General features: G+C 40.2%; 1 protein-coding gene across 12 annotated transcripts in view; it reads right to left on the bottom strand.

Moving 5' to 3' along the window:
* Positions 1–267: 267 nt before the first annotated feature.
* INPP4A (inositol polyphosphate-4-phosphatase type I A) overlaps positions 268–17,298 on the bottom strand; it is a 111,689-nt gene continuing 94,658 nt past the window's right edge. For 9 of the 12 annotated variants that reach the window (XM_054514068.1, XM_054514069.1, XM_036388633.2 and 6 more), the window contains 3 exons: positions 14,229–14,341; positions 13,651–13,805; positions 3,830–7,873 (listed from right to left, as the gene is read on the bottom strand). In XM_054514068.1, coding sequence (XP_054370043.1) covers positions 7,693–7,873; positions 13,651–13,805; positions 14,229–14,341 — 449 coding nt within the window. In that variant the 3' untranslated portion in view covers positions 3,830–7,692. Of the gene's footprint in view, positions 3,723–3,829; positions 7,874–13,650; positions 13,806–14,228; positions 14,342–17,298 lie in introns of those variants that run through there. The other 3 variants (XM_036388683.1, XM_036388718.1, XM_036388703.1) reach the window with 1 other exon arrangement.

Here is a 17,298-nt window from a genome sequence, read left to right as displayed (position 1 = left end):
ATGTCATATCACTTCTTTACTTAACTGCTGCTGCACAATGTGCAGCATGTGGGACAAGCTGGTGCCTCACTTAACTACAGAAAATTGGTATCAGCTGTTCTCTGGCAGGGGTGAGAAGTAACTACTTCCTGACTTGCACATCTGTGTAAAATGACTCCCTACACAACTTGGCTTTATATGCTCTCCAACAGATAAAAGTGTATCAACTCAAGGAGCCTGAAAGTGTTTATTTTCACTTACCACAGATGTATTAAAAGTAAGCCACCATTGTTATTCTTGTCAGTTCTTTATTGGTTTTCATCCTAAAGACTAGCACATTTACAGCATACATGGATTGGATGAACTAGAATATATAAAACAGTAGCCATATGTTTATGATATATTAATACTGCCCAAAACCAAATAAATAAAAATATTTCAATGCACAAAGCATAGCAAATACAGTTGTGTTGGGACAAAACTGTGTCATATAATACAATAATTTTACACGTATAAATGAAAAAAAGGCAACTGTGCTGTAGGTACTTTCACAGAACATACACAGAACATACTTGGCAACAGTTTTCTTCTTTTACCTTTGTATGTTTTATAATTTAAAAAATGTACTCAAAAAAGGAACATTAGACAGAACTTCATTTTACAGTAATCCTTAGATTTGCCTCTCCTGTGCAACAAAAAAGCTCCCTTCCCCCTTGTGAGGGCCCCATGTGGACTTCACGTGTCACAGTTTTCTCTGGAGGCACCGCTCGAGCCCTCGCTGTCAGCACTGCCCTTGGGAGGAGCCCGAGCTGTGCCCATCCTGGCAGTGCCCATCCCAGCAGTGCCATGTCCATCCCAGCAGTGCCATGTCCATCCCAGCAGTGCCATGTCCATCCTGGCAGTGCCATGCCCAGCCTGGCAGAGCCGTGCCCATCTCAGTAGTGCCCAGCTCGGCAGAGCTGTGCCTGTCCCAGCAGTGCCATGTCCATCCCAGCAGTGCCATGCCCAGCCTGGCAGTGCCATGTCCATCCCAGCAGTGCCATGTCCATCCTGGCAGTGCCATGTCCATCCCAGCAGTGCCACGTCCATCCTGGCAGAGCCATGCCCAGCCTGGCAGAGCTGTGCCCGTCCCAGCAGTGCCGTGTCCATCCCGGCAATGCTGTTCCCATCCTGGCAGTGCCATGTCCATCCTGGCAGTGCCATGTCCATCCCAGCAGTGCCATGTCCATCCCAGCAGTGCCATGGCTATCCTGGCAGTGCCAATTCCATCCCAGCAGTACCATGTCCATCCTGGCAGTGCCATGTCCATCCCAGCAGTGCCATGGCTATCCTGGCAGTGCCATGTCCAGGGACACCGCGCTGGCAGCTCAGCACCTGGCACAGCCCCGCGGCACCTGGGGCTGCGGCTCCCCCGCGTGCAGACAAAATTTAGCAACTTTTTCTGATTACATTGCCATACAAAATAAATAAAGGATTGCAGGTATAATGATTGTTGGCCACCATCTAAGAGAGTGGCACTGCTAATTGTTACAATAGACATTTGTTAGCTTTCCTTCCGAAGCCGAACATTGGGAGATTTTTAGTGTAACAATACAGGACTTAAAATAAACCAAGTTTGAAATAGACAAAATAAAATTATCAACTCATAAAAACAAAGGGATATAAAGAGCATAGTTTATACAAAAATAAAGTAGCATTTAATAATGGGCTAGGGACTGAAGGCTGAGCAGAACTAATGGAGTAGCATGTCTAAAGAGATCCCATTGAAAAAATTTTCATCGTATATTTCTTTACTTATTAGCAAAAAATAGAACAAAATCAACATTTATTAATTGGCAAACAGGGTTTGCAACATTTCCGAGGGACTGTTCTACTGTAGATGACTTGTTCAGACCCGGGGTAGGGACTACAATACATTGCTTTTGCACAGAATTCCATGTTTTGTTATCCTAAAGAGTCTAAAATAATGGTAACAGCCTAGTTCAGCAGAACTCTCTGACCTGGCTTTGTGACATGCTGCTCAGTGTTAAACTGCAACAAGCAAAATGCAAAAACTGCTGGACCTGTAACCCCCAAACCTACATGGGAGCAGAATGAACATGGCTGATTGATAGAGCAGTGACAGCACAGACAAACATCAGTGAGAGGGAGAAAGAAATCAGAAAACAGCCATATACTTACCTGGCTGTTGCTACTCCCCCAAGAAAAAATGGGCAGATTTTTTCTATTCTAAAACTCAGATTTTTAGGAACCAAGAAGGAAAGGACAGTGTGCTGAATGAAACTAGCTAGAGATTACTGGATCCTGTTAAAATTTGGAAATGAACATTTAGCTGCTTTTTAAAACGCTATCTTTGCTTCAAAGGCATTCTTTGGGAGATTATTTCAGAGGAGATCTGTTGAACATTTTTTATCAAATGCTATCCAACTGACCACCTTTGTTATAAGCTAGAACCCACCTGTGGTTCTCAGGCACGAGCAGTAGCACTGAGCAGTTCCTCTCTATCAACACAGGGCATTGCTACCTTCCTCAGAAATACCCTGACACCGGCCACACTTTCCCCCACCAGGACTCTCAACAGGTGAAATGCAAAGGTAAACAGAACCCAATTTTGATTTTGGAGCAAAGGGGATGCATTGGGCACTTTGAGCATTTTGGTAATGACATACAAAACCAATGCAGAAAAATCGTACGCTGACCAAAATAACGTAACGCCCCAAGATACTGAGGCTTACAATCCAAAGTGATATAAAAAAAACATGGGTAAAAATGTGTTAATTAATGTACAACACCATGGAAGATACTGAACACGTCATGTGCAACATCAGCAACTTGCTTGTTGCACTTGCCTTAGAGTGGGGAAGGGCATGGGGAACTGTTGCTGGCATTAATAGTTAAACATCATGATGTTTCCGAAATACCTTTAAAAATCAGTTGTGTGCCCAAGGCCTTATCTGCCAAAGATGACAGGAATTTGTTTTATTTGAACAGAATAATAAACCAGACCTCACATGTCTGGCCTTTTATATATTGTTAATTTCATACATGAAGGTGGCATCCTATATACAGTAAAACAATTCTTTCTCCTGGCTCTTATTGTGCTGATTTTTTTTTTTTTAATCAAACCCCCTTTTATTGATTGCAACAATGCGTTCTACAGTTACTAAACTGCCTAGGATCCTTTTTATTTACAACTTTTGAGTTTTACTCTCAGTTTTAAAAAGACTAAAAGCTTTAGGAAAAGCTCAATCTGAAATCAACTCAGTATAAAAAGATGTTATGGAAACAGCTGCCTAAATGCCGTTCCTAGAGTCCTTGCCCATCCAGGAGGTACCTAGCTATTTGCATATAGGTAATTATTAAGTAGCACAGTATCTGCTCATCTTACATACACTGAAGGCTATTGAAACGGGCAGAGAGTCATCACACTATTCTCAAGCTAAGGTGTCAGAAGAATTGTTACTATAGATTCCAATTCAGTAACATGCTCTGTATGACCTAACGAAACATACAAAAAGGTTATTTATCTCTTCTGGATGACAAAATCATGTGTTAATCTAGAGTGTATCCACATGTTTTAATGGAACAGCAATTAAAGGACATGGTATGCTTATGTTTCAACTTTTCCATAAGTTCCTTCTGGAGGCCTGTAATACTTTGGGAAAGCCTTCAGTTGCAGGGAATTAAATGCATACTTGCGACATCCAACATTCTTCATTGTATTTTCTCGGCGACAACCCTCACTGGGGAAAAAAACAAGCACAAAAAATGACAGCAGTAAAAGGGAAAAAAAAAAAGAAAAAAGACTTAAACTAAGATGAAATGAACTGGTTATTTTATAGCATTAAAATAAAGTTGGTTATATTTAATGAGCGTTTAATTAATTTGCCACTGCAAATATTAAAAGAGATGATTCATCATACAATGCCAGTAAGAAGCACACAGAATGGACACAAGCTATGTCTGATTGCTAGTTTTGCATTTCTAGAAAGCAGCAGCACATCTACTGAAAAGGCTCTTTCACGCCGGTTTCATGTATTTCAAGGTACACTGTTGTGGAGTTCACATGCCATTCACTGCACAAGGGATCCCAAGGGATTGCTTAAAAGCAGTTCTGCTAATTTATTAACACATAAAGCTGAAAACCAAAACCTGCTGATCTCTCTATAAGAGCTTTAAAGTAATTTTATTGTTCCCTGTATGTCAGTAATATAAGTACTTACTTAAAGATTAGAGCTGATACAAAAATAATGTACGCCTTTCTAGTTATCTCTGCATGCATAAATGGACATGAAAACCAAAGCAATCTAAAAAAATCCTAATCATGAAATAGCAGTGCAAAAAAGACTGGCTGCATCATCACCCGAAAGAAACAAAGCTGTGCAGAATTTAATTTTCACCCAATATTTTGGTGCAACCGCCCCACATTACAAAGAGGTTCTGTGCTACAATAGAAAACTACTCCAGTTATAAGGCTTCTTTACACTTGTGTAAATCTAATCCACAGTTCCTTTGATTATATCCAAAAAACAGACATACAAAGAGGAAGCACTATCTTTTAAATATACATTATAAATCAATTTAGGCTTGCAGGAGAATTATTATCCCTGATTGAGGACTGGAACCTAAACAATGACAACTAGACCTTCATGGCAAAGTGTACAGTACAGCATCCTACAATGGAAATGTCAGATTAGTCCTGCCTTGGAGACAGCTGCAGCATCTACCAGGTAAGCTGTGATCATCTGATTCAAAAGGAGGGTTTGGATTCTGGTTCAGTTTGAAAGCTCTCATGCTCTTACAGACCTCACCATTCTTCTAATTTTGGTTCATGAAACTGGCTGTAACTGTGTTCTGTATGTAACACCTAGTTTAACTTCATAAAATACAGTAATTTTTTTTTTTCTTTAAGGAATAGTTTAACTAAGTTTGAAATTCATCTCTGGAGCACATTCTGTGCTTGCCTTTTATAGAATGGATCATCTGTGATGACACTGTTTTTCTGGCACTGGTTTGTGTTTCACAAAACTCCCCCGATGGCTCTTGCAGCCAAATAGATACATCAAAAGTTTGCACAACTCATACTTCAGAGAACTAATAAAAGCAGTAAGTTTAACTAGCAAATACATGATGCTAGGTGAGCATTTTAACTGCAAAGTGAATCATTCTCTTCATATCACATTTCACTGCATCTGGTTATTGCATGTGTCCCTCATGGCACAGATACAGTGACAAGGATTTATTTCCCACATTTCACATGGCATCTTCCTTCTCTTGGAAGCACATAAGGAGGATGCACTACTGCATCTTAAATCTGAATGCCTTAACAAAAGCACAGACCAGGCCCCAAAAGGAAAAAAAAAACCCAAATTTGTCCCCATTGAAATTAAAAAGAAAAAAACCTACATTTTTTCCAAGAAGCCTGGGCTTCATTCTAAACAGTTTTAAGGTGGTCTTACTGCAACCCTAGTGGTAATTATGAGCAGCACCTTCATATTTTAAACAGACTCATAATCTCAGGGAGCTCAGTGGATGTGCCTGCCACCAGAGTGTGGCTGGACCCTGGAACAGCTGCCCAGGGAGGTGTTTGTGGCCCCAAGCCTGCCAGAGTGCAAGAAATGTATGGTCAGCACTCTCAGGCACAGCCTGTGGCTATCCTGTGCCAAGCCAGGAACTGATCCTTGACCCTTCCAACTCAGGATATTCTGTGATTCTAAAGTTACTTTCACATCTGGTTAGACTGAACCCAGGACACTCCCCATACTGCAAAATCAAGGCCAAAGTCCAACCTGACAACTGCTCACCTTGTAAAAAGGTAGACTGGGGGCACCCCCAGCAGACAAACCAGTGCTAACCATAAAGAACAGATGATTTCTGTGGAGACACAGCAGCATCAGGTATCAGCACAGCACAGGGATGTGTCCCAAACCACCACAGCATGATAAACCTCAACAGCAGTAAGGATGCACCAATGTACTGAAACTAAAAATCAATATGACATGTGCTTTATATATATAGATAAACATATATGTCTTTGTGGTGGTTTTTTGTGGTATTTTTTTTTTAAACAAAATTGGAAGAATAGTGAGGAAAAATATTAAGAGATAGTGTACTGCACAGTCTGATTTCATGAAGACACAAATATAACCACACACTTTTTTTTTTTAGTTAGAATAATTAAATCCAAATTTAGGATTTAATTCTGATTTTCATTCTAACTGTGCTTTTTTGGTTTTTTTTGTTTTTTTTTATTTCAGCATATTTCTCCCAGCAGCTCTTGATTCCATTAAAATTTATAATAAAAGCTAAAGCTATCTATATTTTTTGAGCAAGTTAATAGTAGAAAATACAAATCACAGTACTAGTTCTCCTCAGAAGCCCAATGTCATCTCAGGCACCAAGCGAAGTAAAACCCCTTATGAAGTTATCAAACTACATTAAATGAGGTTAGTTTTTTTATCAGCTATTGCTATTGACAAGCTCTGCCAGATCACAGCATCAACAAAATCTTTCCATTTAAATAGGCCTCCCCTAGTTTGATGTTATATATAAATGATGATCAAATTTCATCTGCAATTACTCTGCATCACTAAACTAGGAAGCCACTTCATCCTCACCACTTAAATAAATGCTAACTTACCATTGCTCGCTTATCACTAAGCCACTATCAGCATCGTAATTTATTAAAGCTGTGCAACGCTTAAAAATGGAAGTAACAGTAATATTTAGTCTAATGTAATTAAAATAAAGCCCAGTGGAGAACCTGAAACCCACCTACTAAAGGAGTTAACTGATACCTCCCACTTCTTGCCTGAAAATTAAAGACCATTATCGTTAACTTCTAGGATGCCCCTATTTCACAGTAAGTTCTATAACAGAGCACCTAAAATAGATAATGGATCATTAGCAGGCTAATACCAGTCACATCCCCTTCCTAACCAGAAGTTTCATTTTCCTCATGTCTTTAATACATTGCAAAATGCAGATCTACAAATAGAATGAAATAATTCTGCATGCAGCACACTGCAAGTTGTTTTATGAGTGTTTTCTAGTCTATTAGAATATATTTAACCATGAGAAAGGAACAAGACTATGTTTCTACAAACTGTTCAATAATGTAATTTGGATATTATGCTTTGAAATGAAAGTATAAATTTGTTACTTCTTTAAATAAATTTCTTACAATTTCTTATAAACCCCACCCATGTTTTTTATTTTTCTCTTCGTACCTCGTAAAAATGAAAGGCAAGATTAGCATACACCTTAAATATACAAAAAGATACAAATTCTTTTCAGACAGAGTTCCTTTCTCTGGAATACATGAAACAAGTAACACAAAACTGTATTTGGTAAGAGATCTTCAGGCCGGCTAAAGTAAAGAGGTAACAGGCCAATGTCAGACTATGTTACAAGCACTGAAAGCAGAACAATAATTTAAAGTTTCAATACAACTGTTTTTGATAAAATAATTTGATGTATATTTACAGTTTAGTACAATAGAAACGTAAAATTGTAAGGCATAATAATAGTTCTTGGCAGACAATGCTATGACACATTCCTTTGTCCAGCAGGTACCAAGTGGCAATACACATTCAAGCACTTTTTTGTTTTTGTGGGTTTTGTTGTTTTTCTTGTTTTTCTTTTTTCTTTCTTTTTTTTTTTTTTGGTTTATTTTTGTTTGTTTGTTTGTTTGTTTGTTTTTGAACTCTATCTTCACTTGCAACGTAATCTGGCCACCAGGTATGCTATGCTCAGAAACAGCCACACAATCAGTAAATTGGGGCTGAGAGCTAGTAAAGGAATAGAGTAGAGGAGGCTGGGATCTAGTCTGAAATCTCGGATGGGCACCAAGCCACTCAAGTTCTTCTGGGTGACTATCTCCCGTGTTCCAATGCTGTGAAAAGGAAGAAGTTTGGGAAGAGGGAAAATAAAACAGAACGGAAGACAGACATGCAAATGGATGGATAAAAAGAGATGGCAACACAAAGCGGTCAAGAAAATGAAAAAACATGGAAGAACGCACAACAGAACCAGAAGATGAAGTAAAGAAAGAGTGGAAAAACATCTCAAAAATATGTATCAGTACAATTATAAAAATAAGGAGAGGGAAAGAGAATAAAAGAGAAAAATAAGAAAGAAGTACTGTAGTCTAGTGAAAATAAACACATGTAGGTTGAACATTAATGGTTTTCCATGTTCATTCTTTCAGATTACCAAGCAATAATACCCCATGCTGCTCTGCCATGCTTTGGCATGCTGCAAAGAAGTGGAGCTCTGAAAAGCAAGCTGAACATGAATAACCATTGTAGTATTTGACCCTTTCAAACATCTTTCCATGTGGGCTGGAGTGATTTAATTTAACCTCTTAACTACCTGTCCAACACCTTAATTAAAAAAAAAAAAAAAACAAAAAAACCCACCCACCTATTTTTCTGCTTCGACATGAATTCAAGGGTATATATAGGCTTTTTGCTGAAGACTGGCTGCAAAGCCCATCTCATTGTGCACCCACTCCTTACATTGAGCACAAAGGGCTACAGTGAAGAACAGCTCCCCAGGTAGCCTGGTTGACTTTGTAGTGTGGTCTTCACAAGTCTGGATCACTCTTATACCCTGAGCACTCCAACTCTATTTTTAGTACACAAAGCAACAACTAAATGGCCAAGAAGAACAGAGGGATGGAGCACCTCTCCTACAAGGAAAGGCTGAGAGAACTGGGTTTGTTCAACCTGGAAAAGGCTTAGGGGGGACTGTATTGCAGCCTTCCAGTACTAGAAGGGAGCACACAGGAAAGAGGGAGAGAGATTATTTACAAGAGCATGTAGTGACAGGACAAGGGGGAATATGCTAAAAGGGAAAGAGAACACGTTTAGATTAGATATAAGGAAAAAATTCTTTATTCTGAGGGTGGTGAGGCAGCCAGAGGATGTTTATCCCTGGGAGTGTTCAAGGCCAGGCTGGATGGGGCTTTGAGCAACCTGGTCTAAGGTTCAATTGAATGTGTCCCTGTCCATGGCAGGGTTGTTTGAACTAGATCCTCTCAAGGTCCCTTTCAACTCAAACAATTCTATGATTCTGTAATTCTAAATGCAATCTGTAAGCTTGATGCTGTTCGAACTTGTGCACTTGCTCCATCCATAACAAACCGTCCATAACCTGGATGGTTGAGTAGCAGGGTTATGTAAGCATCAGACAATGTCCTGCAAGGAATCAGACACACCCTGGAGGTGGTGAAAAAGATCATTCAGATGCTGGTGACACACCAAGTCAAATGGAATTAGGTGGGCAAGGAACTAAACCAACTGTATTTCTGATTTGGATTTGATCCAAATTGGTGATGAAGACATGTTTTCACTCCTGGTGCCTACAGTGGACAAGGCTAGATTGAATCTGTGATGCCTACAAATCCCAATTTCTTTGTAGCAGTGGGGAGAGTGTGTGTGTGATCAGGAGAATCAGCCAGTGGAAACCTAGTGTCTACTGGAAAGTGGTGGATAAAGGCTCAATGAAATGGCCTGGAGGAAGAAAAGTGTTTTAGAATATAGAGAAAATGTACAACAATGGGAAAGGTAAAGAAGAAAGGCTAAAAATGCTAAGTTGGCATTATGAACACCACATGCCACATCTCCACCATTAAAAATAAATATCATGCTACTCAATTTTACATAAAGACATATACACAGACACATATGGTGGGAATGGAGGCAAGAGCTGGAAAGTGTATTCCTTGTCACTGTTGGCCTCATAAAGATGCTTCCCCCTGACAGGTGAAAAGTCACCTTTTGGAAATATCAAATATTCCAAATTGTGCAGGGTCTTAAATCAAAACATTCATCAGCAGACTAGCTCTAGGGTTAGGAGACAGAGCAATTTCCCTTCTACTTTAGCTTGCATATGGGAATTCTCTCTGTGAGGAGAGGCCAGGGCTGGATACTGCTGGCTCCAACCAGCTTCAGTGACCCACTGCAGGCACAGCTGAGTCCTCAGCCATGCTGGTGCCTCGGGGAAGGAGTGTGTGAGAAAGGCAAAGCACTCCATGGCATTGAAGAGTGATGGGAAAAGATCTGAGAAAGAGCCCTGTGAGCACCAAAGTCAGGGAAGGAGAGGAGAAAGAGCTAAAGCAGTCTCCCCTGCAGTTGTAGAGAGGAACTGTCCACACTGCAGCCCATGGAGGACCCACAATGCAGCAGATGAATATTTACTGAAGGAAACTGGAGACCATGGAGAGCCCATGCAGGAGCAGGTTCATCCTGAAGGACTGCAGCCCATGGGAGGGACCCACACTGGAGTGGAGGAAGAGTGCAAGTAGGAAGGAGCAGAGGAGACTGTTATGGACTGACTGCAAATCCCTGTTCCACATCCACTGTGCATTACTCAGCACGGGGAGGAGGTAGAAGAGCTGAGAAAGAAGCAGTGGAAAACTTTGGCCTGGGACAAGAAGGGAGGTGGTAGGCAAGGTTCTCTAATTTTTGTCTTTATTTCTTAACATCTCCAATCCATTGGCAAGAAATAAAATTTTTTTCTCTGAGTCTGGATTGCCAGTTTTGTATCAGTAACTGGCAAGGGATTTCCCTGTCTTATCTCATGAGCTTTTTCACATATTTTTTCTTCCTGTCCTGTTGGGGGAAGGTAGTGAACAGCTGGGTGGGCATCTGCCAAGTGGTCTAGCTTAACTCGATATGATTTTATTCTTAAAGCAGATCAATCAGTGAAGAAATCCAACCAAGCTTGTTATCATAGCTGTTTTATTGCAGTGAGTGGTCATACCCAAAGATGACTCCTAGGACTTTATTATGTAATCCTTTTAGTCAGCACCATGGTGATTTTCCTCACCTCATTTCCAGCCGCTTTTCAAGAGCCCCTATCAGAGATGGCTCTTCTCTGAGCCATCTGGCTAAATTGCTTGTGTTGCACCTTCCTAATTGTGTTGCCAATTGGCTAAATTGCTTGTGTTGCACCTTCCTAATTAATTTCATTTAATGAAAATGAGCTGGGCTACCCAAAACATGTAAAGGATTTGGCTACCCAGAATGATCTTGACTGAAACTGCCTTAGAGCATATTCCCACAAACAGCTCCACTGGCATTTCTGACAAGACAGAAATCTGGTAGGAAGAGGGAGGGCAGGGAGTCAAAGATCTAGTGGGGAGCGTGGCTGCAGATGGAAGAGGCTACCTGAGCCAGCTGGACTTTGACTCTTGTTCTGTTGGTCAGGTAGCCATGTCCTCTTAGCTTGGACTTCCAGTCATATCATCATGATTTTACTATTTGTGAGCTGGGAGTTACTGTGTGTTTGATATGGGACTGGAAAAGCTGTAACTTATTTACAGAAAATGACTTTATTGTAATAGGGTATTTGTTTCTAAGGTGAAAGCCACGAACTTGTATCAGTAAATTTCTACAAGAATATAGAAGAACATTCAATGTTCCCTCCCTGACTTCCCTGCTCATTGAACATAATTATCACGGACACATAATTATCACAAGACTAGGAAAGAAGGGAAGTCCCTGGGGACAAGTAAGTGGGAACTAACATTTCTGAAGACCAACATCAAATGGAAGAAGATGATGCTTTCTTAATTTTTTTAAGACTGGTATAAGCAAGGACACTTTTCTTCTCTGGAAAGTTGTCAGTAAAGAAGAGATTAAACACTTTGAGTCTCACAGATTACTAGTACTTCTTCCCTGTCCTTCCAAATGCCTCAGAAACTTCAAAAGTCTTTAAGAATGAACCAAACATTCCTTTTCCAGTACACTTCAATAGAAGACCCAAGTTAATATAACAAAACCAAGCTTTCTGAATGCCCTGGAAGCAATTTGGGCACAATTTTCTTTCTTATTCTGTACCTGTTGTTTAGGTCAGGTCAAACTGTCCAGGCTGAAATGGGATTTGGTGGAGTTGGACTCTTACATATTTGTTCCATAATCCTGTTTCTCTCATTAAGCTTTATTAATTCTGTGTCATTGTTCCTGAGTGGAATTAACAAATAATTTTAAAAACATGACCACATATCCCAAAGAGCAATAAGATGTGAGGAAGAGTGATGGGCTTGAAGAATGATCTAATCTTGGTTTTCTGTCCGGACTAGTCAGTATTTGTCCTGTACAATCTCTCTAAGTCAAAGATTTAACAGAAGAAAAAGTCAAGTCCTTCACCTGCCAGAGCAAGTCCCTGATGTTGGTAGAACACTCAAGCCAAAGGTTTTGATTAATTTGCCCTCTTTCAATATCCCTGAGTAGGTCAACACAAAGCAGTATTTTTCTTGGGTCAGTATTTTATCTGATCCTGTGTTATATTAAATTGGTAGACTGAAGGAGCAAAACAATGTTATTGTTAGCCTCTCTCTCTCTCTATTGTGTCCACAATTGCATTAAAAACCCAGTGACCCAGTAAAGAATTTGAAGAAAGTAACAAGGTTACCTGTATTTCTCCTAGTTGGTTTTATTCTTATTAAATACACAACTGTGAAACTGTGTAACAGTTTCAGATGTCTATGTCAACAAGTGGCACAATTTAAATAAAGATGTTTGAGAACCACTTAGTCCATTTCAAGTTAGTAAATTCTCCCTCACAAAGCTGTTTCAAGTTTTGTTTCTAATATCAAGGTTTAAGTAGTTTCTGAGTGCACTTTTCATGTAGTACTAACTCTGTGACAATGTAGCAAAAAGTGCAGCAAAAAATTGAAAATAAAAAAGTCCAGTGCCACCCAATTAGATGTAGGTATAAACCCCCAAATTACTAGTGTAAGAGGCTGCAAGTGTCATTATATGAGACATTTTTCTTCTAGGTAACTGAAGAGTAAGAAAGGGTCAAACAGCAAAAACATACAGAAAGGATAAGAGAATTGAACACTCTAGAGAATTCGGTGAAAAGACACACAGTACAGTACATTTGATAAGAGTGAATGTTGAAAAACAGGACTGAACAGCATTGTTGAACTACATTGATAAAGACTAAAGCTAGATTTCTTATCCTTTCTTTTGGTATGTGACTTACGGAGTTTTCCAGCAGTGCTTGAAACAAGGCATTGAACAACAGTAAACAGATTTTTTTTTTTTAAGTACAGTACTTAATTTTGCAAACATCTCTGCTGCTTCAGAATACAGAACATCATTATTTTGATATGACAACAGCACACTGACACATTGTGATGAAATTTGGTTGCTATATAGTGTGAAACACTCATACTGACAGTTCACCCAGTGAGCAGTGTTTCACTGCTAAAGGATACACTGGCAAACCAGTGCAAACTGCAGGTGTCTGTGTTTCAAAGAACAAAAACAAGTCATCCCTGAGTAATCTCCCTGATCTAGAACTAAGAAACCTAGTGCTATGACAGTTCAGGTAAAGTCATCATTAAACAACTTTCAAAGAAGCACCAGTTTCCTGTTCTGGAAGCTCAGCATTAATGGAAAACATATTTTTACATGCTTGTCTGAAAACTCCTAATTTTCTATTGAAAACTCAAGCCCATCTGATATAAATCTGGTAAGAACCAGCTTTAGCATATGCAACTCACATGCACAGGAGGGATGAATTCTAGCAGTCAGTTTTACAGTCTCCTGACTTTAGCTTACTTTTTTTTTTCTTTTGATGGAAACAGAGACCACCACTCCTCTGCAGTTTGCATGGTTCATTATTTAGGAATAAGTAATGTGGTCAAACTCTTACCTCCTCATACACTCCAGAGCCTGAGTGAAGACCTGTGGGGCCATTCCATGCTCATGCTGTAGGATCAAACACTGCTCCAAGGTGATGGACATGGCAGTCCTATCCTTGGCACTCTTACAGCTCGTGAACCGAACGCCGTTGAGTCTGCGGCATATCTGGAAATGGGACAGACAAGCCATCACTCCTTCTACAGGCATAACTTCCTGCCAGAGACAACACCTGTACTTCCCCTCAGACAGACACAAATGTTCTCTAGGGCTTCAATGTCAAAGTTTGGCATGTTTGAGGGAGCAGAACTTCATTGTATGAGTTGAGGGAAAAATCTGACACGGAAAATACATTTTCTTTCCCCATGTCTCATTCTAGAGGAGGTCTAGGAGTTGAGGGAAAAATCTGACACGGAAAATACATTTTCTTTCCCCATGTCTCATTCTAGAGGAGGTCTAGCCTGGCAGCATTTGCAAGCAACATGCAAGCAAATGAAGAAATTCAAACATTCCAGTAATAAAAAAGAGGCAAATACATATGAATACAGAAAATCAGCTGAACTATGCAGAGATGGTTAGATGAATAAATACCTCAGCAGCTTGCCAAAGGATATCAACATTCTTGTTTTTCCTTGCATGAACATTTTGTCCCAGAAATCTTAACAGTTCAGGCAGGCACGTCTGACTACGAGATCGAGGTAGACCTATAAAACAAACAAAACCAACTCCACTTATTCATCTGTATTCAACAGATCTTTTACAAAGTGTTTCTATATGCCTGTTATTTGTGTTTTCTTGAAACTAGAACAATTATTCAAGTTCTGATTTACTTAGTACCATCAACAAAACAAATTCATGCTTAATTAAACTCAATTGGAAATATAAATTCCAGTTATTTAAAACTTCGGGAACTCATAATCTAATAGCAGTATAATAAGAGAATGAACAAAGGGAGCAAAATTGTTATAGTCTTTTCATTTCTGTGCCACAGATTTGACAGGAGAACATGAATGTCTTCAGAGAAACTCTGAAGATATTTTATACTCTGCTTACATTTTTGATTTTAAATTTGCAAGCTGGTCAGCTTTCAGTTACAAGAAACACCCACAGGACAGCACATTGTCATGATCTGTTTATTAATATTTCACTAAGTGGAAATAAAGTAGTTGAAATTTTTCAGACCACCTTCAGTACTCATCTTCTGTGTTCAAACTGTTGCACATCATCTCTTACATATGCAGCAAGATACTCCAGACAATCAATTACAAGTATTCAATAAGTTGTCTTTTTTCTTGTTTAATTTTTTTTAAGGAGTAACCACAGAGAACACCAACTAAAGTTGTGACTGAATAAATACAGAGGTATGCACTGTAAGAGATGGCATTGTGACAAAAAGAATCCTACCTGAGTGACATCTGAGGCTTTATTTTAGGCCTACTTCTCACAGCAAATGGTATGTTGGACTAACCTGATCTCCTAGAGGAAGGTGACCTGCTGAGCAGATGGGGGAAGGCTGTGGACATTGTTTACCTGGACCTTGGCAAAGCCTTTATTGCTGCTTCCCACAGCATTCTCCAGGACGAAGTGCTCATGGCTTGGTGGGACATTCTGTTCACTGGGTAAAACAACCCAGCTGGATGGTCAGGCCCACAGGGTGCTGGTGAATGGTGCTACATCCACCAGTGTGGCTCCCCAGGGCTCAGTTCTGCAGCCAGTCCTGCTTAAAATCCTTATCACTGATCAGGAGGAGAGGATCAAGTACACCCTCACTCAGTGGCACCAAGCTGGGCAGCAGTTCTGACCTACTGGAGGGCAGGAAAGCTCTACAGAGGGATCTGGACAGGCTGGATCAATAAGCCAAGGCCACTTTTGTGGGGTTCAGCACAACCAAGTGCCAGCTCCTGCCCTTGGGTCACAACAACCCCAGGCAGTGCTACGGGTTGGGGGCAGAGAGGCTGGGAAGCTGCCCAGTGGAAAAGGACCTGGGGGTTCTGGTCCACAGCAGCTGAACATGAGCCAGCAGTGCCCAGGTGGCCAAGAAGGCCAATGGTGACCTGGCCTGTGTCAGCAATGGTGTGGCCAGCAGGAGCAGGGCAGGGATTGTGCCCTGTACTGGGGACTGGTGAGGCCACACCTCAAATCCTGTGCTCATTTCTGGGCCCTTCACTGTAGGAGGACATCCAGGTGCTGAAACCTCAGTGGTGTCCAGAGAAGGGCAACAGAGCTGGTGAAGGGTATGGAGCACAAGTCTTATGAGAAGCAGCTGAAGGAGCAGCTGTTTAGCCTGGAGAAAAGGAGGCTCAGGGGACCTTACTGCTCTCCACAACCACCTGAAAGCCAGCAGGGCTCTTCTCCCAGGCAACCAGCAACAGGATAGGAGACAATGGCCTCCAGCTGCACCAGGGGAGATTTAGATTGGATGTTGGGAAAAATTTTGTCACTGAAGGGTTGTCAAGCACTGGAACAAGCTGCTCAGGGAAGTGGTTGAGTCAGCATCCCTGGAGGTATTTGAAAAATGTGGAGATGTGGCACTTGGGGAGATGGTTTAGGGGTGGACTTAGCAGAGCTGGGGAAACCGTTGGACTTGATGATCTTCAAGACCTTTTCCAACCTAAAGAATTCTACATTTCTATTCTATAATTAACAATACCGTGCCTGTCCTGGGCTGGGCTGTTTGAACTCTACATCTAGAAAGAAACCAATACCTGTAAACAAAAAGAGGGCACAGGCCATCTCCTCTTTCTAAAGACAAGGAGAGCTACAGAACAAGGACAAGGAGCTAGTGAAGCTAAGACTAATTTCTTATAAATTCTGCAGAATTTAGAACTAATAACACAGGCACATGGACAGTGGATAAGGAATCAACTTTTCTTGTGTAGTGCTCCTGAAGAGAAAATTTCCTGCAGTCTTCCAGCAGATAGTTCACTGGGACCTTTGTCCCCTAGAATGATCTGTTTGTTTTCCCTTTTGCCTCTACCTACCACAGACTACATAACTAGGCATAATCACCTGGTTTGCAGTTAAATGTAAAATGCTATTCTTCCTTGATAAGGGTTCACAGAAAAGCACACTTCACTTTGTATATCCTAAATTATCACAACTTTCAGGAGAAAAAAAAAAAGAAGAAGCCAAAAGATGATTGGATCAAACATAAGAAGTTTGGGAAAGAGGGAAGAGACTGAAATAAAAATAAAAAAGGCAAGCAAATAAAAAGGAGAGGAAGGAGCTGAATGGGAATTATTATTATAAAAGACTAGACAGAGACATGAAAAAAATTCATTTTAAAATGATTAATTTTTGAATCATACAAGAAAATCTGATGCTAGACTACTATACATTAAAAAATTAAACTTTGCAGCTAACATTCCAGAGAATTTATTATGCAGCATTATGAATGTCTGGATGGAGGGAAGCTGGTTGTGCTCTCAGCTGTATCAAAAAAAATTCAAAGTAACCAAACTCGCAATAACACACTTTAACAGACAGAATTCTTACTATCCTGTTGCATGCTGTTGCATTTGTATTTCTGGAATAAAATTGTAACTGTAGAGCACATGAAATAACCTTAGAAAAGGTTTGATTTTCATAATAATGAATGGATGAATATTTTTGTAAATAACACTTATGGCCACTGCCTTCTCAACAAAACCCCAAGCAGTAA

The sequence above is a fragment of the Molothrus ater genome, chromosome 2 (assembly GCF_012460135.2).
Source record: "Molothrus ater isolate BHLD 08-10-18 breed brown headed cowbird chromosome 2, BPBGC_Mater_1.1, whole genome shotgun sequence".
Classification (NCBI taxonomy): domain Eukaryota; kingdom Metazoa; phylum Chordata; class Aves; order Passeriformes; family Icteridae; genus Molothrus; species Molothrus ater.
Note: the sequence above shows the minus strand (reverse complement) of the source record. Positions and strands in the feature narration are given on the sequence as shown.